Raw genomic sequence first — 24,401 nt, 5'->3', positions numbered from 1 at the left:
TCCCCAAATGACTCGAGAGCAAGTGCACAGACCACCGAAGAGTTGTCCCCAATTAAAACCACAATTTTTTCTCAAAAAAAAAATCACGAAATGTTCTACAAAACGAGAATTTCTAGGAATAAAATAGATTTTTTCCGGATTTCTTGAATTGAAAGTACAACCCCATTTTCCCATCTGCGTGGAAAAAATAATGAAAAATATGTGAATCGAAAGGGGCAGCTGCGAAAATCCACTCTTCATCACCGAATACTCGAAAAAAATCGTACATTTCACGTCATCCAGATCCACAGGTGGTAACAGAGAGGAAAAAAAAATGGAGAAAACCCTTGTGAGGGTGGATAAAAAAATAATACTCGCCACAAAGGGCTCTTCCCCTTCTGATTGCATCGAATGGAATCCGTTCACCCGAAACATCGAATTTCCCATTGTACCTCGTTGACCCTTTTTACCTGCATCACCCGTTGGATGAAGAGGTGAGGGTATTTTTTGGTATTAGATGAGGTTGAAGGGCCCCATTCACTTTATTCAGAAAAATAAATCTTAGATATGCATCTCGGGGAGATTTCAATGGGGACTAAATAACGAAATTCCACCGGAGATTTTCGTGATTTTGAATAATATTGCATCCCCCTTTTTTTTGAGCTCAAAGGGATATGGAGAAAAGGGTCCGGTCAAAGGGGGCAATGGGTGCCCTTTATGCTGGGATCATCTTGGACCGGTTCACGTCCACGGGATAAAAGAATTTGGATGGACAACCGGAAAAAATATTTCCATTTTCTATTTCATCATATTATTTCTCTTGGAAATTTTTCCGCCGAATTATTGACGCGATGGAGGAATCCTGATAAAGCTCGGAACATTAAATATTCAAGGGGGCACTTGCCCCCGACATCTATAAATTAACCCCTCAGGCAGAAACTGGGAGTACCCGATCTGGAAAGGTGAAATTCCAATTATGAGAGATTCTTATCAAAAACCGGTGCCTAGCCGCGATTACAGCCGCTATAAACCCGAGAATGAGAAAATACAGTAGTCACTGATTCGTTCTCCCCCATCCCCCCTCGATATCCCCGTGGAATTCCTTCAATTTCCCATTCTCGCCGTCACACCCTTGATAGCTTATCTCCCAAGTGTATTTGGAGGTTAGCGGCGTGTTGAGAGATAACTTATCCATAAAAGTAAACCTCTCCACCGCGTGGAGCCGTGGGAGCGGTGATAATGAAAGAGAGATCATAAATTTCTCGGAAAAATCATACAAAAAAATTAAAACGTCCACCAACCAAACGCTTTTTTAATTAAAAAAAAAAATTCAACAAATCCCGAAATGGAATTTTTTGTGTGAAACAAATTTCAAAGCACCTGAGCGGCAAAAAAATTTAATTCGAAAGATATAAATCGATTAAATTGACGGGGGTTGGAAGGGGGCGAGATAGGGATGGGAGGAGGGGTAACGGGGAGTGATCCCCCTTAAAATCTGATCCCTGAGCGTAACAAAACCCACTCTGCCCCTATCTCTCATCTCAAAAATCGGTACGATTACATGTAGCGTGAAAGGAACGAGTCGAGTTTTGCCACACGTGCAAGAAAGGAAGAGTGGAGTATAAAACTGGTCCTCCAATCCTTGCCCTCCCGTTAAAATAAAAGAAAAATAAAAGGAAGAGAAAAAGGATGAGGATGAGACGAGAAGGAAGACAGAATTGCACCTGCCGTTGACGTCATAAGGGGAACTTCTTGTTTGAACCAAGTGGATCCCTAGAGAGGGGCCCCCGGGGGTCAACCACTACTGTTTCAACGTCTCCACTCATTTATGCATTTCATCCTTCATTTTTATTCACTCGAGATTTTTTCAACTTGACTTCTGGACAAGCATTATTTATATGCTAATGAATGGGGGCAAAATGAATGAGAGGTCTTTGCCTCGGGGATACAGAAATAAACGTAACAACCACTTCTCTTTCTCTCTTCACTCTTTGTTAAGTAATAGTAGTGGTATTGAAAAATTTGCAAATTTACCCCCCTGTAGAAACCACAATTTTATATCCTAAATTCAATGAATTGCATTCATCACGATACATTGTCGGGCATTTTTGCATTTTTGCATTTTTGCATTTTTTCCATCAATTACGTTTTTTTTTATCTCGCACACCTGCGCTTCAATCGATGAATGAATACACGAAAATTATTTATCCATGATAAATCAATTGATTCTGGGACTTTGTGTTATTGGAAATTAATTTACCGAGTTTTCTGTATTTTTACATTTTTTTTTTAATATAATTGAGGTGAAAGTTATGGAAGTATGATTTTTCGTGTAAACTTATCGACTTTTTGTGGTTTTTATTTTGTTCCTTTGGGTTCTTTGGGGTGGTTATCATCGGGGATGAAACCGCGGATGACAAGGGGGACTCTCTGAATTTATATTTGAAGGTGCAAACCGGTTTTAAATTTATTCAGTGGTTCGTGGGCATGTGTAACGAGAGGGTTCTTGTTATTTGGGTGGAGGGTTTCGGGGAAGGTTCAATGGTGATTGTGAACCGGTTGTCAGTTCAAGTTTGATTCAACCCCTTTCTCCATCATCAACTTGTCGCGCAAAACTTTTCATATAATTTCCATTAGTCATGGGATATTTATATCACCTCAAACTCTCTGAATTTTTTGATAAAATTATCCACACAGAATCATAAGAAAATTTTTTAAATATTATATATTAAAAATGTCTGACTTACAGCCTCTGGTGTGACGATCCCCCGACTCCTTCCCACGTTGGAAAATCTACCTGACGTCCGAAGTGAGAGCACTGTAAATTTTCAAAACGAAAAATTATCATTTCAAACAGATGAAAACTCTCGAAATGTCACGTAGCAAGTGCAATACCATGACCCGAGGTTGAAAATTATTCCGTAAGGTTGTTGTATGCAGGTTGCAAGGGCGCATAAAGTTCACCTGTTTAGACAGCGTTGCAAGTGAAAACAAATAGTTTTACGGTGTTGTCTACCTGCAGAGCAAGTTTCCCGGGGTATTTTACGGTGCCGTTTTCTCCCCCAGGGCGATGGGATGAGAGACCTAGAGATTAGAGGGAAATAACTCTCAACTCAGGGGGGCCGACCCTTACTCATCAAATGTGAGTGCTCAGGTGCATTCAGTTTATATTTCATCTCTCACTAAATATTTTTAAAGTTATTTCTTCGCCTCGATAAACCTACTCTCCGATTTTCAATCTTTCGGGGGGTCCAGATTTTTTAAATCTAATTTTAAGTATTTTTTGGAATACGTGAGTTGAAAGAATCAATTAGGGACTTTAAGGATCCTCAAAATTTTTAATTCTTGATTGAATGGAGCGAGGTAATTAAAATTCATGACGACAGAGAAATTCCAGTGAAGCGTGTTGAATATGTCTTGAGAAGTCCTGACAGAAAAAAAAAAATTAATGGCTAGAAAACGTGCCCAACACGTTCTCACGTGTGTGTCTAGACTCGACAAGGGTCGCCATGCAGACGTGTGCACACCCCGTGGGGTTTGACTTTTTTCCTTGGAATCTTTTGGTTTTACCAAGCGAAAAAAAACAAGGGCCCTCCTTAATGACCCAAGGGGTCCGTCGCCAAGAATGCAGGACCCCCAACCAAGATCCTAGGTCGAAAAACATCCCTCCACCACCCAAAGTCCCCTCATTCGAAATTTCCATTTTCAAGAGAACAAAAAAATGTGTAAATAATTCAAAAATCAGGAAGATGTCTCAACCCCCCTTCGGGTAAAAATCTTCAAAACGACTACCCCCCTTTTCCAAATAATTGTGACGATCACAAATCACATTAAATTCTCGTAATCACCACCAAATGAAAAACAAAAACAATCACAAGCTCATTGAATTCTCCACAACCAGCAATGAAGACCCAATAATCCTGTCGAAACGTGTCGCAACAAGTTTCATCCGATGAAAAGAAAAGAAAAAAAAAATAGGTCTTCCCGATCCGAAGAAAAGCTAAGCAAGCAAAGGATCCCCCGCACCCGCAAAGAAAGAAACCGGAGAGTCTGGAAAAGGATCCCCCATTGTGGGGGAGATGCCGCTGGAAACCCTTGGTTGAAGGGCAATGGATGGAGGGGCAAAGAGGGGGGTCAGTGAGGAGAAAGGAGAGCCACCGGGGTTGGATGGGTTAGGGTGGTGTATTGGAGTATACGGCAGATGGTCGGCGTGGACCCTGACGTGGGAAGCACCGAATTCTCCAAGTTCCCACAGCCAGAGTGCACCTGCCTCCCCCACTCCCTACCCCAGAGCCCATCGAGGGCTATATAAACTCCAGGGTAGCTCTCCTTCACCATCATTCGCTCACTAGCGTTCCAAGTAAACCAACCAACCAACCAACCAAGCAATCCATTCCACGATATTCCCAAAAAAGCGAAAGCTTCAAGTTAATATAACATAAAAAATCGTGAAGTGTTTCGTTAAGTGACAGCAATCAACAAACATGGCAACCACCCTGAGCCACGTGTTCGATTACGAGAACGAGTTGAACGACAACCTGTACAATCTCAAGTTGTCAGCTGATAAGAAGATGAGCAACGCCAAACGATTGCGAAAGCTGCTGAAGCCACTGCTCCGCCTGATGAAGAAGCGAAGCAAACATACCATCGCGAAAATTCACCAGAAGGCCGAGCCCCAGCAGGAGATCTTCACTGAGGAAGTTGACAATCAGAACAACAGCAACGAGGCACTGGAGCAGCGTCTTCTTGCTGATCTTGCCAGTGCTGAGGAGGGAGCTGCCATCACAGTGTGTCTTGATGGTCAGATGACAGTGGTACCAGTGGTTCCTGGTCAGTGCTATGTGCCAGTTCACTTTGCCCACACATCAGCCGGTGATTTCTACTGGACAACACTCGCCCTCGCTGACAGTGATCTCTGCTACAAGGAGTGCGCCTTCTCCCAGAATCAACTTCCCGAGATGCAGGTTGCTTGAAGGCCACTGATCATCCCAACAACAATGATCTCTACCTCATCCACAACTGGTACTTGTGGAGACGAAACTACCTGTCAACCACCTCGTGGTGTAGCCGAGACTGCATTCTCATTATCAAACTGTGATTGATTGTTTATAAAAGTTGAAGTTTTCTGAATATTGCTCAAATGATTTGTGTCTCTTGGAGACTTTTTGTATTCACTCGTTCAATTTTTATCATTTGATTTCAGCGGTTATCAGACCGTTTTTTGTGATATTGTAATAGAGTCTTTAGGTTATTTTTTATTGTGATATGGGCAATTGCTCAATGATGTCTTCCATTTCAAACGAATTACATTTATTTTTCATATCGTAAACCTGTTTCATAATTTTTAATATCCTGTCCTCATAGTTTTTAAGGCTCAGTTCCTCTTGTTTTTTTTTTTGTTATCAATTGTCTTCTCGTTTGTTCGTTTTTCTGCTGGTTATCGTCTTCGTCGCTGGGGTTCCAAGTTCTAACGGTTCTTCAAGTTCGTTGGGGCCAACCGACTTTTCACACAATGCACTTCAAGATAAATGAGGGGAAACATCCGAAGAAAGGCCTCCCCTAACTTTCAACCGACGTTTCTTCAAGTTGCCGCCAAAATAACGAATATTTTACAACGAGATTGGCGAGCTCCGGTCAAATTAGGGTGATTAATCATTTGATTTTAATTTCAATTGGATTTAAAGGGCTCGACAGACTTTCACTCGATCCCCTTCTGGGCTCCCACGTTTTCACAATGGAGATATCAATGCAGAGCAGATTCAAAACCAGTTATGCACGCGGAAACGTTTACAATACGCACACGTGTTGTCCATATGGGGGTACACATGCTCGGGAGAGGGGTAATTCGCATGATTTTCCGTGAATGAACTTTGGGGTTTTGATATCACATCTGGTGGAATAATGATGAGATTTTGATGGGTCAAGAAAGGGGATGAAGGGATGAAGAGATGAAAGGGGAGAAATTTATAAAATTTATCAAGCGTTCCACCAAAAAAATTATTGAAAAATTCTCAGGATTCCACTCACAAAATGATGTCTTGTCAATTTTCCATTTTATTTTCACTTCTACCAGAATGATTTATTGTAAAATCTGAATTTTCATATTTTTCCTAATTTCAATTCATTCGAGAATAATAAATGATAAAGTGATAGATTTTTCTATGGAATTCGGTCGGATCAATTGAGCCGGAAATTTGATGTGAATTTCATGAATAAATAGGACAACTTGAATTTATGGAGAGGAGAATTTTTCATGTGGAACATGTGCCAAGATTTGTCAAATCCTGTCACCAGAATTCGGTTAAATTTTTAATCCGTCATCTGCTGTCGATACTTTCCCTCCAATTGCAGTAATCATCCCTCAGTAAATGGGGTAAATCCGCTATTCAATAGGAGAAATTTTTACACCACATGCACGAGGATTTGACAAATCCGGCAATCAAGATTTTACATTTTTTTCTCGTCAGCTGGAGGAAATTGTGGGGAGAAAGGGGTTGACGGAGATATTGAAATATTTACCGGACGCTTTCTCCCAACAGACTCTTGTTATCCCCAACAAATGGGGCAAAACCTCAATTGATTGGAAGGGAAATTTATCTCCGGGAACATGTGTCAAGATTTGTCAAATCCTGCCATCAAAATTCACTTTTGTATTTTTATCCGTCAGCTGTTGACGACACTTTCCCTTCAATTACTGTCATCATCCCTTGGCTAAATTGAACAAATCTAATGGGAGGTGAAATTTTTTTCTGACACATATTCCGAGACCTTTTGATTTCTCAAGGGAAAAATGCCCTCAATTCTGAGGCACAGACAAGAGAAAATTTTCCATTCCGTCAAATCCATTCCTTTTTCAATAATTCTTCCTCTTCTTCCTCTTCTTCCTCTTCTTCCTCTTCTTCCCGATTATAAAAAATCTATTCGACGCTAAATTGGCGGCGATTCCCGGGCAAAATTTCGATTTTCGACTAGATTCATTATGTTCCCCGAAGATGTCGCCCGAAGCCAATCCTCATAGCAGATCTCTAGGATTACCATTCCCCCACCAAAAAATAGATACACCACCGAGTGAAATTTTCCCAAAATCGTCCCATCACCAGGTAAAATCGTGCATTATCCACCGAACATCTCCCAGAAAAAAAAAAAAAAAAAATGTTCCGAAATAAATCAAAAACTACCACGACAGCATTAATTAGCCAGAAAAAGCCACCAATAAATACGAAAAATGTTATTTATCGAGGGCACGTCCAGCACTTTCTCGAAAACGAGGGTCCCGATGGATCGATTACGTAAAATCATTCATCTCCCTTCATTACTCCCCTTCTCCCCCCGTAAATTCACTCATTATACCGTATTTACGCAGCACGTTGTTATTTCGATAAATATCGCGGCGGGTAAAAAAATCGTACGCGAATAAAATTTTAATTTCAAGGGCTAAACGATTAAATTACCATTGTGGGAATGACCTGCCCTGATTACAGTAATTACATTCAATGTTCTTGCATATTGAGAAACATTATGATGTTCACACTACAAAGAACATTTCCAATTTTTAAATGAAACAATTTTTCTACTTGCTCCAATTACAAATATTCCTCCAAAAAATTAATTGCCTCAATGAACTTCTAATTTTCAATCTGTTGCAACGGATGTATACCTATATTTTCAGACTGTACATATTTGTCTCATATTATATATTTCATTGAGAAAGGAGAAAAATTGGAATTCCATGAGAATTCTTGGATTTTGTACAAAAATTCCGTGGGAATGCGCAATTAGTAAATATTCCCAAGCATGTGACTGTAATGACTTCATAATTAACCGGCGTAATGAGGAAAAAACTTTCCCCCAATTCTTGAATGGCGGGCCATGAAATTTCGATGAAAAGACATTTGGAATATTCTTGGAGGTGAGATCGCTCGTTATTCCAGAGAGACACGAGAATCGCTCGTGCCCGGCGCGCGATATCTGTCACCGAAGTGATATAGACCCTCGGTTGACTCTCCATTCTCGAACAATTGGTAAAGAAATTGTCCAATTGCCCCAAAAAAATGCAATTCCTCGATTCTCAAATGGGTGAAATCGAGTGCGACACTTGGGGGAATCGGAGTGACTGGAATACGATCGGTGAAAATTATTTGACAACCCGTCGGTGGTCTATACTTATTCCCCGAGGATGATGACATCGTCGCGACTCATTCCCACGGCCCCGATCGCAATCCATGGGTACTGGTTCCCCGTATGACTCTCTCGTACAAGTACATACAAGAAACTCATGTACACAAGGACACGCGTCTGGGCGTGAAGTTATTTACCAGAGACACGGCGTGTGCCGTACACGCGTTTGTTACCAATCCACCATTACAATTTTCATAATCTAGGAAAATAAAAAAACATTGAAAAAAAAAATATATTTAAATCTCCACCAATTTACGACTTTGCTATGAATATCCAATAAAATTTAATGATCACTTCCGATGATCGATGATGATGTCATGATGAGAATTTTGAGTTGCAATGTTGGTGAGAATGAAAAAAAATGTCTAACGTCGGAATAATCCGCGGGGTCATAAATTGGCGTCGCGCAATATGAGGAAAAACAAAAAAAAAAAGAATTGATAAAAAATTCATCAGCATGACTTGGATGATACCGGAATTATGAGTGAGGATCGTTTCACGGGAATTTTAAACGTCGCGATTTATTTTATTGCGTTGTTACATCTAAAAATAAATTCCCCGTGTTTTTGTTTAATAACCTAGGAGTATGGAAATGCCGGCGAGTTGTGTGAGCCGTCGGGGAATGCAAAGAGATGATGATTACAGACATTGCGCGTTGCCTCGTGCCTAGTGTACGTTTTTACAATGAAACTAACATTGATGTATTTCACTGTAAAACCGTTGAAGCGTTGAGTCGCGTGGACACCGCGTGCCACTTATAAATATTCAAGTTATTCCAATTCTCCCATATTTAATTTTATAACCCAATTAAAAAAAAATATTCCTAGAAAACTCTTCAAATTGCGAGCAAATTTTTTGGAATTCGTAGCAGAATAAATGATCTGGTCTAACCAATTTTTTCATGATGGGAAAAAAAAATGGAAAATTCTGGTTAATTAACTATTCAAAAGATAATAATTTCTTTTATCCATGGAGATCACGAACCGAGACACAAAAGAGTCAATTACCTAGAAAAATAAACCGGACAATGGGGCGAGATGCGAGTGAATAGTGACACGCAAGATCTCATTCAGGACGCCTCCCCGAAAAGATAAAAAAGAGGAAAAATAAGTCGAGAATAAAAAATTCACTGTCGCGTGATCTAACCGTTTCCCCAGCATTATATTTTTTGCAAACATCTCTGGTGTTTATGCAGCCAACGGAAACGAGAGTTGCAAACTCGGGACCAATTTCGCGTCATTCATTTTTTACCCACTTTCAGTAGTCTCAACTTCCGCTGCGTCACAAATTATTTTTAGATGATACAGGGGATGACAGTCATTGGCAGAACGAAACAATAATGTGCCATAAAAAATTTCGAGGAGGAGCTGTCACTTTCTGTGGTACACGACGAGAAATTATGAGAAATTATGTGAAATTTTATCGAAATACATGTTCCCGTATAACTAGGATAACAGAAAATTCTCGAGTCGAATCCTCAAGGAATTGAATTAATAATTATCAAAGAGTTGGGCCTCAACCGCAAAAAGGCCCGATCGAAACGCACGTGCGATTTCCAACCGAGACGGCCTTGGGGATCCAACAAGTGCCACCGTAGAATTTACGAGGTATGCGGAGCCTGAGCTCGAAAATCCCCATCGGATGCCCCAACAAGTACCGAAGGATAGTCAGATCTCAAAAAGTATAATTACACACTCGATATGCGGCCGAGAATAAAGACTCGTAAAGATAAAACCCCATGAATTGCCTCACAACCACTCAACGCTAGTTCCAATAATCACCGGTTAATGGGTCTGCACCCATTAGCCAAAAGCTAGTGTATCCATTACCCCCCGACTAGAATCTAATCGCCAATACTTCAATTGATCAATCAGGGCAAATAATCCCCGAAATTCCCTCGGAAAAATTAATCAATTCCTAATGGGATTCCCCGGAAGGAATCCGTTCGGATCACGTCAAGTAATTTCAAGTTGTCTTGGAGAACCTGAATGAAGTCCCCTGAACTTGATTTAGATCGGGTCAACCGTGACTTGAGTTGAAATAACTCAGTGTGGAATTATTTTTCTCTCAACTTTCAAAATGGCGTCAAAGTTCTCCGAGGTGTTCTTAAGGTAAAGCAATCCAGGAGTTAAACTTCCCCCTGAGTTTCCAGGAGGCAGTTGATTATTTTTATGGACGCATCAAATTCGAATTTTTTTTTATTCAACTCCTCACCCTCTTCTCAACATCTCAAACGTTTTACCGTGGATATAATAGCCCCTGAATCGCTGCAGGTGCCTCGGAACTCCCTTGACTTCTTGCGCGTTTATATGCACAACCAGAGGCTAAGTGTACACGGCTTTATTTCTCGCTTGTTTATTTTTTATTGCTGAATTTTTTATACCACGGATTTACGTCCAGACGCGATTTAATGACCACCGGTAGCGCTACCTCCGCTTCAATGTTAAAATATTCCTTAAGTGAAGTAATCATTTTTTCACTGAATTCCTCAATTTATTTTTAAACAAATAATAAACATTTACAAAAAACTACTAGTCCTTGAATTATTTAATTGGTCTATCCTAGACGCCAATTATTGTTAATCAATAATTTAATTGTTGCGAAAAATAATAATTGGAAAAATGGGAAAATTATGAATTATCGAAAAGGGGATTTAAATAATGGGGCAAAACAGATCGTGGAGCTGATAGATGGGGGGAATTATTGTCCGTGACTCATCCCCGCGAAGGTCTTCATTGGGATCTCCGATCAGGATATTTTCATCGCGGTACCGTCAGGGAAATGGAATTGACCGTGGAATTAATCTTGAGGTGTACGAATTAGGGTAGGAAAAGGACAAAAATTGATCTGCAACCGACGATGGGTTCTCCGCGTGGGAACTTGAGACAGATGCGTCGCGCGTGAGAATCTCGGGCAGATGCGGACTTACGCACCTTCTTGAGTGCCACGGACTACATCCCGATGGTTATTTGTATAGCAATCCTCTTGGATAATACCAAATAGTCATCTACAGGAATTTTCAGGATTGAAAACAGACATTCACGTGGCCCGAAGTGTGGCCGAAGTGTGTTGGGAGCGTGCAATCAATTTATTCATTGATCCCACAGGAATAAATTTATCCAAAAATTTTACACTCGCGAATAGAAAAATTTACTCACTCCAACAGCATAAAATCAATAAAACGATTAATTGTGATGTCAATTTATCCACTCGAGACAGCTCTGTATTTATTTTTGAAATAATTAATTGCAATTACAACTCCATCAGCTGCGATCGATCATACGGACACGCAATAATTCCCGGAGTAAATAAAACCCCGAGAGATCAATGAATCGAGAAATCTGAATGGCGTCACGAGGGAGTAGCTCAAAAAAACCCAATGTATCAAAATTCAAACATCCGCTGTTGTAATCGACTGAGTTAACGCTAAATCCGAGAGCCCATCGATAGCTTGAATGAACAACATCCGACACCTCAACTCTTCCGAGAAAGTAGTCACCGGAGAGAATAAAACCTGATGAGATCGAGTGCACATCCGCATGCACAACCTTACGAGAAAAAAAAAAATCTTCTCACTACTCGAGATTGAGAGACGTCTCGCAGGTGGTCTCATTCTCCGGAACCACCGTAGTAGGACCCCCCTTTCCCCAATCAGCGTAATCTCTATAAACGTCCACTTCCTCATCAACTCGCTCCACAGAATTATTTACATAAACAATTGAATTAAACATAACCCCTCGCATCCTTTCCTCTAAAATTACTTCATTCACAAAATAAACTTCAAAAATTAAATTCAATAAAAATTCACAATTACTATTATTACAATAATAATTTGATTTCATACGATTTATCATATTTATCACTGACATCAATAATTTTTATTTTTGTCATTTCGGGGTTTGAATAAATGACGAATTTTTCCAATAAAAAAAAATGGAATGCCATTTACCCACGTGCAGAAGCGGGTGTTTTCGATGAATCTCTTTTGAAAAACGGGGGAAAAAAAAAAGAAAGAAAAAAAGGGCAGAGTGAATCGGAAGCCCATAATGAGCCTGCGCATAACTCGTGCAGACCACGAGCCCTAAAACGGTGAATGCACATGCTCGATATTCCCATGGATTCTCAATGCCTTATGGTGGCCGATGGGACCCACGGGCATAGGGTCCGGCTCGCCCTTCGTCTTCCTTTTTATATTATTTCCCTTAACCCCGTAAGATTTGGGCCTGGTTTGCTCGTGTGCTCACCACGAGTTGGGCGCGCGCAGGGATACGCACATGTCCCGGATTCCCACAGTCCTGGCATGCCACATCACCTTGCGGGGGGGAGGGGGGGAGGGGGACCGCGTGTCTTTCCCCCCTTTCACAACCACGTGCATCCTTCAAGGATTTTACCCGCGCTTTTCGCTTTTATTTTTTCATTCAACTCAAGCAAAAAAAAAAAAAAAACTATTGAAATACCGGATTTTCGGAAAATATAAATTTAGCAATTCAACTTGGATTTTATCAATTTTGTCAATTTAAAAAAAAATTATTCCTATCTCCGATGCTTTGATGATTTTGTAAATAAAAAATTACATAATTATATGAATTATAAGGAAAAGCATTTCTGTGGCGTCTAGACCCATTCAGTCATCCGAAAAAAAAGGGTTCTCCCCCTTTTTTCGCTGAAAAATGCATTTAGTTAAAATGACTCATCAGAACCCCACGACCTCCGGATTTTCGGTCCATCCGGGTTACCCGGTGGAATTGAAAAGAGTTTGACTACTTGAGGTGGGCGTAAAAGCCCTCTCGCATCGCTGATTGCCGACCTCCTCTACTTCCATTCAAAAATCTCTCCCTCACTCTTTACTCCTCATGGTGAGGGCATCCTCCCACCCACTCTCATCGAGTATCAACGGGGTCCCAGTGAATGGGATGCCTCATTGTTGGTGTAAGTCTTATCCATGAGATCGAAAGTGTAACTATAAATAAATTCCCGTCTAAATCGCACCTCATGGAAAAAAATTATCAGAAGAAAATTCAACAATTTACCCTTGCACATCATCAACCCCCAATTACTCAAATCAGTTATTTTATCATCAACTCATTATTAAAATCAATTGAATTCCCCGTCTGACATTCGAAGACATGGCGATCAAATTGACCAGTGGCCACTGCCCCGAAGCTTCATTAATGTCTCTACTTAATGAAAAATTGGATAAATTAATGAAAGAATTGAAGTCACGTGTAGTGCGCAATGTCAGTCGCATGCGAGTCACGCGCAGACATCCCCCCAGAAATGATAAAGGTGAAAAAAGGGAGAATTGGGGGGGAAAAGTACAAAAAAGCGAAAACATAAATAAAGAAAAAGAAGTCAATCGGTGTGAGGGGACAGTCTCGTTTCTCGTAGGACGAACAGATGAGAGAGGTCCGTGGGAAACCGCTGGGGCTCTCCTTCGGAAGGCGTAGGATTCGTGGCTGACTACACACACGAAGAGGAAAGAAGAAAAAAAAAGTGTATAAGAAAGAGGAGGAGTACTCACTTTGGAACCATCTGCCCGAGTCTCTCACGGCTCGGTGCCAGCTGCCGATATCTTTCGCGCGCATAAGCGTGCATCGACCGGTATACAACCGATATCCTTTTCTCCTCTTTCATTCGCTTAAACGTGTGCATAAGTATGCTAGTGGGTACCCGTTAGCGTGACGTCGTCACGATATTGAAGGGGAAAAAAAAAAGGAATTGAATAAGGGAATGAGCCGAGAAGTTTTTAGTTGCTTTTGTTAACGTGTGCGAGACTCGTGTGATGCACGAGTCAATGGGGGGCCGGGGATGACCCCACATGAACCCAATAAATATTTTTCCCCCCTTTCCATCATTTATTCAAATATTTTCTATTCTCGATTTTTTTTTTATTATTGTAATAATTACGATTTTTGGGGTGATCGCAGTGGGAGATGACAATTTCGATTTCATAGAAATTTTTCTTTCAAAAATAAAAATGACTGAATCTGCCGGACTAAAAGTATGAGAGACGCTTGAATTTTCGAGAAAAACAAGCAATCGCGGAACGCATTTCCATAAAATTTTCCGTAAAACTCGTGTTAATTAATAATTCATAGAGCCATAAAAAGGAGAGGCATGTGTGAAAATCCCGGATGGAACGGCACGAGAAATAAACACCATTAGCAAACATGAGTGGAAAAGACGTGGGGGTCGTGTATCAGGTACCGATCCACCTGCTCAAGAGTGCGTGAACCCCCGGGGTGGGAAGAGGGGGTCAGCCCCCCTCATCACAAACAAACCGTGAAAAGTTCCAAGGTAACACGTGCATTCCCACGCGATTTTTCACTTGACAAAGCCGAATTCCCCACAAAATTCCAGAGGAAGAGGAATTCCTTTGTGGTCCTGTACGAATAGTAGAAAGGGGTGAGGGCACTGCCGTTGGCCATTGTTCCGCCGATGTTTTGCGTCCCCCTCAAGGGCACTGGACGGATCGGGGTCAAGTTGTGATGCGGAAACGGTTGACCCATTGAAAATAAAAATAGAGATGAAAAAAATAATAATAACCAAAAGCCCAACTCGTGCATTGCACGTTCCCCGGGGGATGGGATAGGGGTGGATTCTACCCGTTAGATCAGAGTGTGGGAAGATTTTTTGGGGATATCTCAACACCCGTATGTGAGTGTTTGGTTACCTCTTCGGTAATTCACGTGTCGCATCGATTTCCTTTGAATTCACGCTCTTTTCAATAGCAGTTGTGAATTTTTATTTTTAGGACTGAATTATTGGAAGCATCAGCCCAGACAATAATCAGTGCAGATAATTATGAGATTACATCACTCGCTCTAATAAGGAAGTTGAGAGCTGTCAAAGGAGTTAGAGTGGAAAAAATATTGGATAAATGTGTGAAGCGAAGAGAGTGACTGAGGATAAAAAAAATATTCCGGAAGAGGTTCTAACGAGCCAATGAAAAGGCTCTTTGTGTGTCTCGCCCACTGGCGTCATGAAAGGGAACCGATAACCCGAGGATTGTACTGTCACCATATGTCAACAGGGCACCCTTTCGAGAATTAACGGTTAAACGTCGGGATTTTTTTTCGAAAATTGCGAAATTCTTGTGACGACAGAGGCCAACGGGTCCTATACTTTCATTTGAAAAATCTGACTCCTTCATTGTAATATATACGATAATTTTTCAAATCTAGGATATCACAAGTGAATATTTCTCGTGGTGAAGTATAGAATAATCCCGATAATCCGCAATTCTGGCACACGTCGTTAAAAGACGGATTTTGAGGGCATCGCGACACGACCGGGACCTAATGGTGAGAGCGCTCTGGTATTAACCCGACATTTCAAAGGGTAAAAACCGCAGCCCAGTAATTCCCCGGATCCCCAGAACTCTCGTCTAATTCAAAAAACATGTTTAACCCAATTACGCCTGCGTCTCCCCAAAAACCTCAAAACCAGAAATAGAAACCGAGGAATTACATCATCCCAAGAGACCCTTTGGATGGCGACTGCCAAGTCCTCAAAGAAATAACCGATGAAATAGAAATTCACAACGCGAGACTACAGACTTCAGATGAAATAACAATAGCAAAATTTCATAATTAAAATTATACTCTGATAATCCAATTGATGATCTCAGATCAATCGACAAGAATTGAAATCTATTCTCAATCTCGTCCAATCCTTAAAGATGAAATTGACGATCAATTTCCCCCGAGTCTTGATCGCGTCCGGAAGCCCTCGTTAGGGTATCGGTTAATTGGTAGAGCACAAATCCAATAAAGAAAAAAAAATGGAGAATCCGATTGAAAAAAAGAGGTGCGTAGGCCCTCGAACGATATATATAACACGTGAATGGCTCACGGGTTTGCCTCGCCCCGTACCTTGGGTTTACCGTGATCCTAACTAGCACCTGCCTCATTTTCCCACGAACCTCGCGCGAACCACTCGAATGCCGATGAGATAGACGAGGGACTGCCTCCCTCCTCCTTTCCTCCCTTTCCTCCCTTCCCGCCCTTCCAACCCGGGCCCTCAACAAAAATCGTACGGTGATCCGCGTTCGTGCACGTGCACCAGAGGAGAAAAAATATACCTCGACAACCAGAGAAAGAGAGAAAGATAAAGCCTCCGTCCTCCAGAGGATCGCGATCTGGGGGGTAGGGGGAAAAAAAAAATGATAAAATGAGAGAAGTACGATGAACACGTGCTCGAGGTGAGTCAGACGCGGGAACTGGAAGGCGATCGTTTCTGCGATTCTCCGCGGAATTTGCGCCATTTTTTTCATTCGATTTTCAAACACTTGTTATTTTTTTTTCTCTTTTCAAATCCGCGGGTTTTCACCGATTTTATGAAAAATGAGGATTATTTGATAGTTCATTTTAAATTATTGAATTTAGCGAGAATTTGATAGTTTTTTTTTTTGAGTCAACAATGGCGTGAGGTTTGGATTTCTCGGTTGCAATTTAATTGAGAAATTTGGTAAATGAAAATTGGGGGATTTGAGAGGAACTGATAGCTCGTAAAAAATGGTGACCAGCAAAGAGAAATCGTCCCATTAACCCGTACAAATTATAACCGATGAATATTTAATCTCTGAAATCCGAAAATTTATATCCCCCTGATTTACCGATATCTTTCGGCGCCGCACACTAATAACTCAGACTATAACGCATTATGAAAATGTCGTTTACACTCCTCGTGAAATATACGGATCCGTGCATTCCCCTTCCCTTGATTTATTTTTAATTGAGTCTGGCTTTAAGACGTTCTGGGTAATAATTAATGGTGGCACGACTGATTGGTGAATCCACCGGTTCTTCGACGCCAAGAGCTTCAGATTTTGCGTTTCAATATTTTTTTAATAATTCCCCTCGAGAAATAAAATTCCACGACGTTACGAACATCAATTCCCTATTCATGAAATCAATTTTTTCAATTTACCTTTTTTTATGCTAAACTTTGATAAATAAAAAATCTCACTCTCCTTCAATGGTAAGTGGAAAATAAAAGTCAATGGAATTCGACTTTTTTTTTCAAATGTAAGAATGAAATTATTGCGATAAAAGAAATATTTAAAAAGAAAAATTTGATTTGAAAATTTGCCCTGAGAATGTCTATTTTAATTTCTTCATCGCGCGGACAAATGGACTTGCGTTTATTTGATCCCAGAGACATGCAGAGTCACCCAAAAAATGACTTGAGAACACGGACAGGTATTCGCGAGATTAAATTCCGACGTTGTTGAGTCACATTGAATTCCCTGAAGCCCTCTGGACCCCGTGTGACTTCATAAAGTGCCGACGTAGTGAATTCTTATTATTTTTTTCCCCGGAAATTCTTCACGTATTGAGTTCTGGATATTTAGTCCGCCCAATTGTTCGATTATAAAAATTATTACTGAGGCTTTCAATTTAAAAAAGTCACTGGATTTTCCCCCCAAATAGTTCAATAACTGAGAGCAATCGGTTCTCCCTGAATTGTTAGGAAAAGATTTAGAATTAGGTGTGAGCTCCCATAAAATTTCGGATTTCATTTGTTGTATCGTCGACTATTGTTAATTATTCCGGCTTCCGAGGTATTTCCGGCTGTTGGGATTGTCCAAGGGATTCTGAGAAGACGAGGAAATGAATTTCAAAGCAAACCGCATGGGAAGTACTGAATTATTTAATGATTTAAGAGTACTGTTCGTGCGGTAGTCTGAATGAGAAAATTCCCTTGGAATTGTTCTGGGGACCTGGTCATTTATTCAAATTGACACCGAGCCTCGGAGAGGGCCTTAATGCCCCCAGGTAGACGCAACCCCCCAGACAGAGCCCTCAACCCCAAGACCACAGCAATAATCGATTGTCTCTCCAGGTCTAGACCCCCATTGATACCAAGTGTAAACAGACGTCTACAATCATGAAAAGTCTCGGGGAGGAGCTCGTCGACGATTTTTCACCTTCAACCTTGCCTCGGAATTATGCAAGACCGAAATCCGAAACCCAAAATCGTAAATTCAGGAATTCGCGAGGTTGTGAGTAAAAATTCAAGGGGCGGAGACTGGTGATTATTTTTTTACGGCTTTGGTATTTATTTTCTTTTCTTTTTCCATCTTCACCAGAGAAATTTCTACCGTTTTGAATTTTTTAACGCATTACACGTGAATTCCGGCATTTTCAAATGGTAATTAGTAAATTTAGAAATTGAAGGGTTTGAGTGAATATTATTTGAAGCGTTCCATTTTCTCCCGCAATGTTATTTAAGTGAAATAATAAAATGGTCGTAAGGAGATCTCTGAAATAGTTAATCTGGCGTTGCGAGGAAGCCCCCGGGGTTGTACCTTAATTCATGTACTTCCTTCGGAGGCGCCCGTGCTCACAATGGAATTCTGGTGGCCCCGGGGGCCCAGGGGGCCCTGGCCGGCTGTCGGGCCCCGTGGGAAAGCCGAGCACGTGCGAAACCCCGAGGACCAGCAGCCTGTTTAGTTATTGTTCCATCGTCTTCACGTCCTCCCCCTTCAAACAGTAATCTAAGACGATCGCTCCCTCACCATCTCCAACCCACACCAACAAATATTGTTACGATACAAATGATAAAAATGCATCATCACGCACTACTGGCGAGCATTTTTTCACATGTCTCGTTATTTTATTGAGGGTGTCATTTGAGCTCTCATTATTACACTGCGATTTTTGTCTCGTCGTCGGGTTTAGGTCCCAGGGTGGCCAGACACGATAATTTTTCAGAGAAAATGGGGGAGATAATGAGCCCTGAAGTGTCTCTCCACTTAATGACGACGAGACACTCACTCCGAGTCGTAAACCAGATCTACCGGAATTTTTTAATCAAATGGCATTTTTTTTTTGGAACTTGAAGGAGATTTTAATTTCCTAATTATTGTGTTTTGAAAAAATGTCACTAGAATTTCGAAATTTGAATTGGAATTGAATCCGCGGAAAGAGGAAAAGCCTCGAGCTGTTATCATCGCCGTGGCGAATTTATCCAGTCTCTTGAAGAGGAGCGCGTGCCGTCTGCGAAGGCCACCGCGAGTACGTGCAATCACTCCTTGCCCTCCCCCACTCGTAATCACCAGAGCGATTTAAATTCGTGAAAAAAATATATATCCGGGTGATACACTCGCCCGTAAATACACATTCCACGGAAATCAGTTGGAAACTCACACTCACTCAACAAATGATTTTATAAAAGTATTTTTCCCACGAAATTGATAAAATGGGTGAGCCTGTCATATCATTACTTTTCGAATGCAATTTTTATTTCTTGAGGAGGATTCTGAGATTTTATTTGGAAGATTGCGGAATATTGGTGCACGTGGAGAAGTGGCGAGAATAATCAATGCAACTCATTGTATTGTGATTCGCACGAGCCTGGGAAGGCGATAGCACGTGCCGAACGATTAAATCATCGAGTGGGGATGAAAGAGAAACACTCAAAGGGCCATGTGTTTTCATTCCAGGTGAACTCGACTCCGTGGGAATGTCTACACGGCTCTTCACTCTTTAACGTCAATATTGCCCAAGAGATTCTTCAAATGGAGTTTTATTTATGAGTGACGTTCGAGGAGATATACCACTTGAGTAAAAAACAACGGCGTTGAGCAATTCCTGACTCAAGTTGCTGTCGAAAATTTTTGTATTCAAATAGAATGACTCGCCGTGAGTTGGGAAACAATTTGAGAATAAATCTGCTTGCTTTGGAATTTAAGAATTTATGAATTTTCCAAGCTCCCCTAAAATTCCCACTCGAGCGATATTGACAACATTGACAGCTTGAACTGATTTTAAACAAAAACGAAATTTACAACAGTAATTGTGTGAATTTCCATAGTGCTCCCGATTTTTATTATCCTGTTCCCCCAAAGTTGAAGATTTTCCGGATTTCTACTCAAATAATTCACCACAAAACCCTCAAGCCCTAAATTTTCCACAAAGCCACCGCAATCCAACTTTCATCCACCGACAACTCCGGTAAAACCAGAGTTGTAAGAATGACAAGTGCCCGTACAAATCCACAAGTAATTAAAAACAAAAATAAAGAGTACGGAAAAATATTGGACTTTTGAATAGAGCTGGAAATTCATACTTGTGACTTTTGTCCACGTCAAGAACAGAAGAACCTGAAGAATAGTATTACCCGGAGGAAGAGTATAAACCAGGGGATATCCGGGTGAGAGGCATTAAATGGTCAGTGGGCATTCCCACGGGGCACGAGCGGCATTATTAGGGCTCAAACAGCCCCCCTTTAACACCCCAAGTGGCCAGGGTTCCGATGGGTTCGACCCTTCTGGTTTGTTGTCAAATCGATCCCCCCTATCTCTTCAAGCCCGCATGATAATTCCTGGGGCTCTGACGCGTGCGAAACAATTTTTCAGTCATTTTGAGGGGTGAATTTTTCAACTATCCGCCTTTATTACATTTGACACGAGCCAAAATCTAACATATGTTTTTCACCCCGAACACATGGGCCACGTGGGAGAATTAATACGTTAAAATTTACCATTTCACCCACCTCAATTGACTTTTGCATATTTTTCGAATCATCGAATAAGAATTTATTGTATCCCAAATTTCCCAATTTATGAGTAAAAAAGATTTTTTGAATTAATCCCGAGGACATTTGCGGATAGAAAACTCGTAAAATCGTTTTTTTTTAATCGGAAATTTCCCTGTCGATCCGGTCGCCTCATCCTCGCAAGAAATAAATCTGCAATTAAAATGTAGAAAAATAAAGACTAGCATAACCCTCATCTCACGCAACACTAACTGCTGTTGACTCATTTTCTTCCTTCCGTCCAGCCTCCGCAATTCCACGTGTACACGGCACGTGTCCCCGACCCGCAACTACATTAAAATCCCACCTCTCCCTTCAAAATTGTAATCACCAATTACATAACATTTTGATTGCACGGTTGATTGAAGGAAAAATTTCAAAAATTACTACGAAACTAGCACGCAAAAGCGTAAAGCTATTAATCCTTACAATAATTCATAATTAAAACGTCATTAGAAAAGCCGATAACCCAGTATTTAATTTTCTCATTAACAGAATCCCCTAATTTTTAGTAAATGCTCTCCTAATCTATCAATATAGATTTTTTTCTCCATCTGTAATGCACGTGCGGGCAAATTGACTCCCGAGAGTCTCGAGTCGTGCACGTGGCACCCATTCACTTTGCACTACAACTCAGATGTTGTTTGAATGGCCAACAAGTTGTATTCATTACCCGACACTGTGTAATTACTCACTGAGTGTAAATAATTCCTCAAATTAATCGATCTACAGCGATATTGAATCGAACAGAAGGGAATAAATGATAAAATGGAGTGGATTTGCCGGTGTAAATCGACGTGAGGTCTCCGAGAACTCCCATTGCCAGGGGGAAAAACGATGAAATCCACTGTGTAAAAAGGAAAATCTCGGTATCAAGTGGTCACGTAACTCTCGTGCAAACGATAAACGCCTAGGGCACTGGGGGGGAAAATTAACCTCAGCAAAAGGAAGCAGTAGCTCGTTAATACCCAGAAGAATCGCTGAGTCTCCACAGGAAAAATCATGATTCCCATAAAAACTTGTATCTCAAAGACAACTGAGGAATCCCAAGTACAATTTTTACTCCCATGGGTCACAATAAAAACTGGATTAATCCAGTCAATTAAAAAAAATGGTCTCTTCATTTTATGAATTTAATAATCATCAGGTACATGTTTCCCTATCACAAGATCCTCCACTCGCTCGTAAACCTCAACAATTTCAACGGCAATTCCCCCCCTAATCAAGGACCTAATGACACATCCTTAATGAGAATAAGACCGAGACACCACCGATTCGAAAAACTTCTGGCGCCTCTCCTGAAAATACCTGTCGAGTGATTTCAAGTCGAGTTGTCAAGGAATTACTCAAAATGTTTTTCCCAAAAGTTGAATAATTACATGAGGTAGATTCAGTTGGAATCACGGCAAATGCCAAATAAAATGAATAAAAAAAATATAAAAAGGAGTGAGAAAAGGGGGTAAGAAAGAAGAGATCCCCCTCCTATCGTCGAAGACACCGAAAAACAAAAGTGGAATGAGGAAAAGAGTACAGAGTAGGAGTACATAAGTGGATACGAATAAGGACAGAGAGAAACGGTGACGATGGGTTGGTGTGGGCGCGTGTCTGGCAGCTGCCGCTTACAGGTGGTGTGCTTGCTTGGGAACCAAGCTCCAAGGCGCGTTCCCACGGAAGGTCCCTTTCCCTCTCCCCTTGTCCACCACCGGGCCCCATATTCCCCTAGCCATCACCAAACTTCTCCCACTCCACCGATCCAAGATTCTCCCAACAAGCCCCCCTACACCATATAAAAGGCCCAGCACAACTCCACCACATCACATTTGCCCACTGATCGTTCAACAGTCGAGTTCTCTCATTACCGCAGTTTATCGGTAAATTCAGTGTTGACAGCGCACTCGCAGTCAAACAACACTATCAGTGATCATTTGTGATTAGTGATTTGTGAAATCAAATAAAGGATATAATCATGCAGATGCACGAGCAGATGATGGTTGTCGATGGACAGGAGCAACCTATTTCCAGAACTTATCAGTACAGAAAGGTAATTATCGAATGTTCAATAAACGAGTTGAGAGAGTTCATTGAGTTTATATCGAAAAAATGGAACATTCCAAAATTTTGTTTGGAATTTGTCATTTGAATCGAGAATACTGATCGAAAGAGAAAAATCTATAATGTTTTTTTAATTTTTGTTGATCAGGTGATGAAACCAATGCTAGAACGCAAGCGTCGGGCTCGCATCAACCTCTGCCTTGATCAGCTGAAGGATCTGATGGTGACAGCTTTAGCTGGGGACGGTGAAAACGTGGCCAAACTCGAGAAAGCCGATATCCTCGAGCTGACAGTACGTCATCTTCACAAGTTACAACGACAGCAACGTCTCTCGGCAAATCCAGTCATTGATTCTGATCGTTTTCGCGCTGGTTACACACACTGTGCCAACGAGGTTAGCCGATGCCTAGCAGCAACACCAGGAGTTGATGTTGCATTGGGAACAAAATTGATGACGCATTTGGGACACAAATTAAACTCAATGGACAAGACTGGACCACTGACTATTCACGTGTCAGCACCTCAATCATCGCCGTCGGGAAGCGAATCATCGATGACCGACGAATACTCAATGCCATTGACACCTGCATCAAGTCAGGCATCACCGTCAGCCGTCCGGAGTGACGTTGACCTGAGTTTGACCCATCAGGGACTGCTGCAGGTTGCCAAACCCACGGAGGCGGTCTGGAGGCCGTGGTAGAGTGTCTACCATCTACCATGAGAGGAAAGGAATCGAGGGACTTTTGTCCAACAGACACTTCTCGGGGGGAAATTCATTCCGATATTTGTGATGACACGATAAATCAACGAGGTCTTCAATAGAGTTTACGTTATTGTCAGAAGAGACTATCGAAAGTGTTGAGAAGAATGATAATTATTCGTTGATGTTTTATCATGTTTGTAACGAGTCACCGACTCGATAGATCATTTTTTTTTTTGATCGGGATTTTTTTTTAATTAGGAGAGGGTTAAGACACGATCTCGACACGACACAAGGCCACGGTAACTCGTGCCAAGTGTTTCAAGCTTTAATTTACTCCAGAGTTTCATTTTTTTTTCTCTTGTCGATTTAATAATTGTTTAACGATGGATAACGATTTATCTGTTCTGGCGGTTTAACTGGTTAATTGATAATTAATGTGCAATTTGAGAATTTGACTTTGCTCGGTAGAGTTTAATGTGGACGCCAGAACGTTTTCAAATGAGCCTCGTCTCGGTCTTTTTATTATATTTCATTGACGATGTATCATTAGATCCTTGATTAGGAGGAAAATTGTCATAAAAATTGTTTGGATTTATGACCGAGCGGAGGATCTTGTGATAGAGAAACATGTACCTGTGATATTTACTATAGCAGATGTGCTAGTAAATGATTATTAGATTTATAAAATAAACAGAACGATTTTTTTAATAACTCATTGTGAATTATTTGACAACCACCACCCCTTTCCCATTCAAGTATGGATGACCTGTTTTATTTTCGATACTCAACCCGTGCCAAATTCATTGGGAGTGATTCATGAGGAAGTCGCATTACTCAGTATTTTTTTAATTAATAGCAAAGAGGTGAAGGGTAGACAGCGAAATTTTGGAATGAGAATGTCAAAAAATATACCTATTAGTTTAATCGACTCTTTACCCTTCACTTC

The 24,401-nt window shown here is 41.0% G+C and overlaps 3 protein-coding genes across 3 annotated transcripts in view; 2 read left to right on the top strand and 1 right to left on the bottom strand.

Annotated features, from left to right (window-relative positions):
- Nucleotides 1-24,401, bottom strand: part of LOC105272057 (tubulin polyglutamylase TTLL4) — a 68,992-nt gene that overhangs the window by 43,699 nt on the left and 892 nt on the right. The window contains exon 2 of the mRNA XM_011313938.1: nt 2,727-2,797. The gene's annotated coding sequence lies outside the window, so the exon portion shown is untranslated. The remainder of the gene's footprint in view (nt 1-2,726; nt 2,798-24,401) is intronic.
- On the top strand, nt 4,337-5,276 carry LOC105272055 (enhancer of split malpha protein). Its single transcript, XM_011313936.1, has one exon. The coding sequence runs from the start codon at nt 4,464-4,466 to the stop codon at nt 4,950-4,952; it is 489 nt and encodes a 162-aa protein (XP_011312238.1). The 5' UTR covers nt 4,337-4,463; the 3' UTR covers nt 4,953-5,276.
- On the top strand, nt 22,532-24,166 carry LOC105272056 (enhancer of split m7 protein). Its single transcript, XM_011313937.1, has 2 exons — nt 22,532-22,741; nt 22,901-24,166. The coding sequence occupies exons 1-2, from the start codon at nt 22,667-22,669 to the stop codon at nt 23,450-23,452; spliced, it is 627 nt and encodes a 208-aa protein (XP_011312239.1). The 5' UTR covers nt 22,532-22,666; the 3' UTR covers nt 23,453-24,166.

This window comes from Fopius arisanus, unplaced genomic scaffold (genome assembly GCF_000806365.1).
Source record: "Fopius arisanus strain USDA-PBARC FA_bdor unplaced genomic scaffold, ASM80636v1 scaffold00135, whole genome shotgun sequence".
In the NCBI taxonomy this organism is placed as follows: domain Eukaryota; kingdom Metazoa; phylum Arthropoda; class Insecta; order Hymenoptera; family Braconidae; genus Fopius; species Fopius arisanus.
Note: the sequence above shows the minus strand (reverse complement) of the source record. Positions and strands in the feature narration are given on the sequence as shown.

Coding starts and splice junctions, on each gene's coding strand:
- LOC105272055 (XM_011313936.1), top strand. CDS start 4,464: ATGGCAACCACCCTGAGCCACGTGTTCGATTACGAGAACGAGTTGAAC.
- LOC105272056 (XM_011313937.1), top strand. CDS start 22,667: ATGCAGATGCACGAGCAGATGATGGTTGTCGATGGACAGGAGCAACCT. Junction 22,742..22,900: donor GAACTTATCAGTACAGAAAG/GTAATTATCGAA, acceptor TTTGTTGATCAG/GTGATGAAACCAATGCTAGA.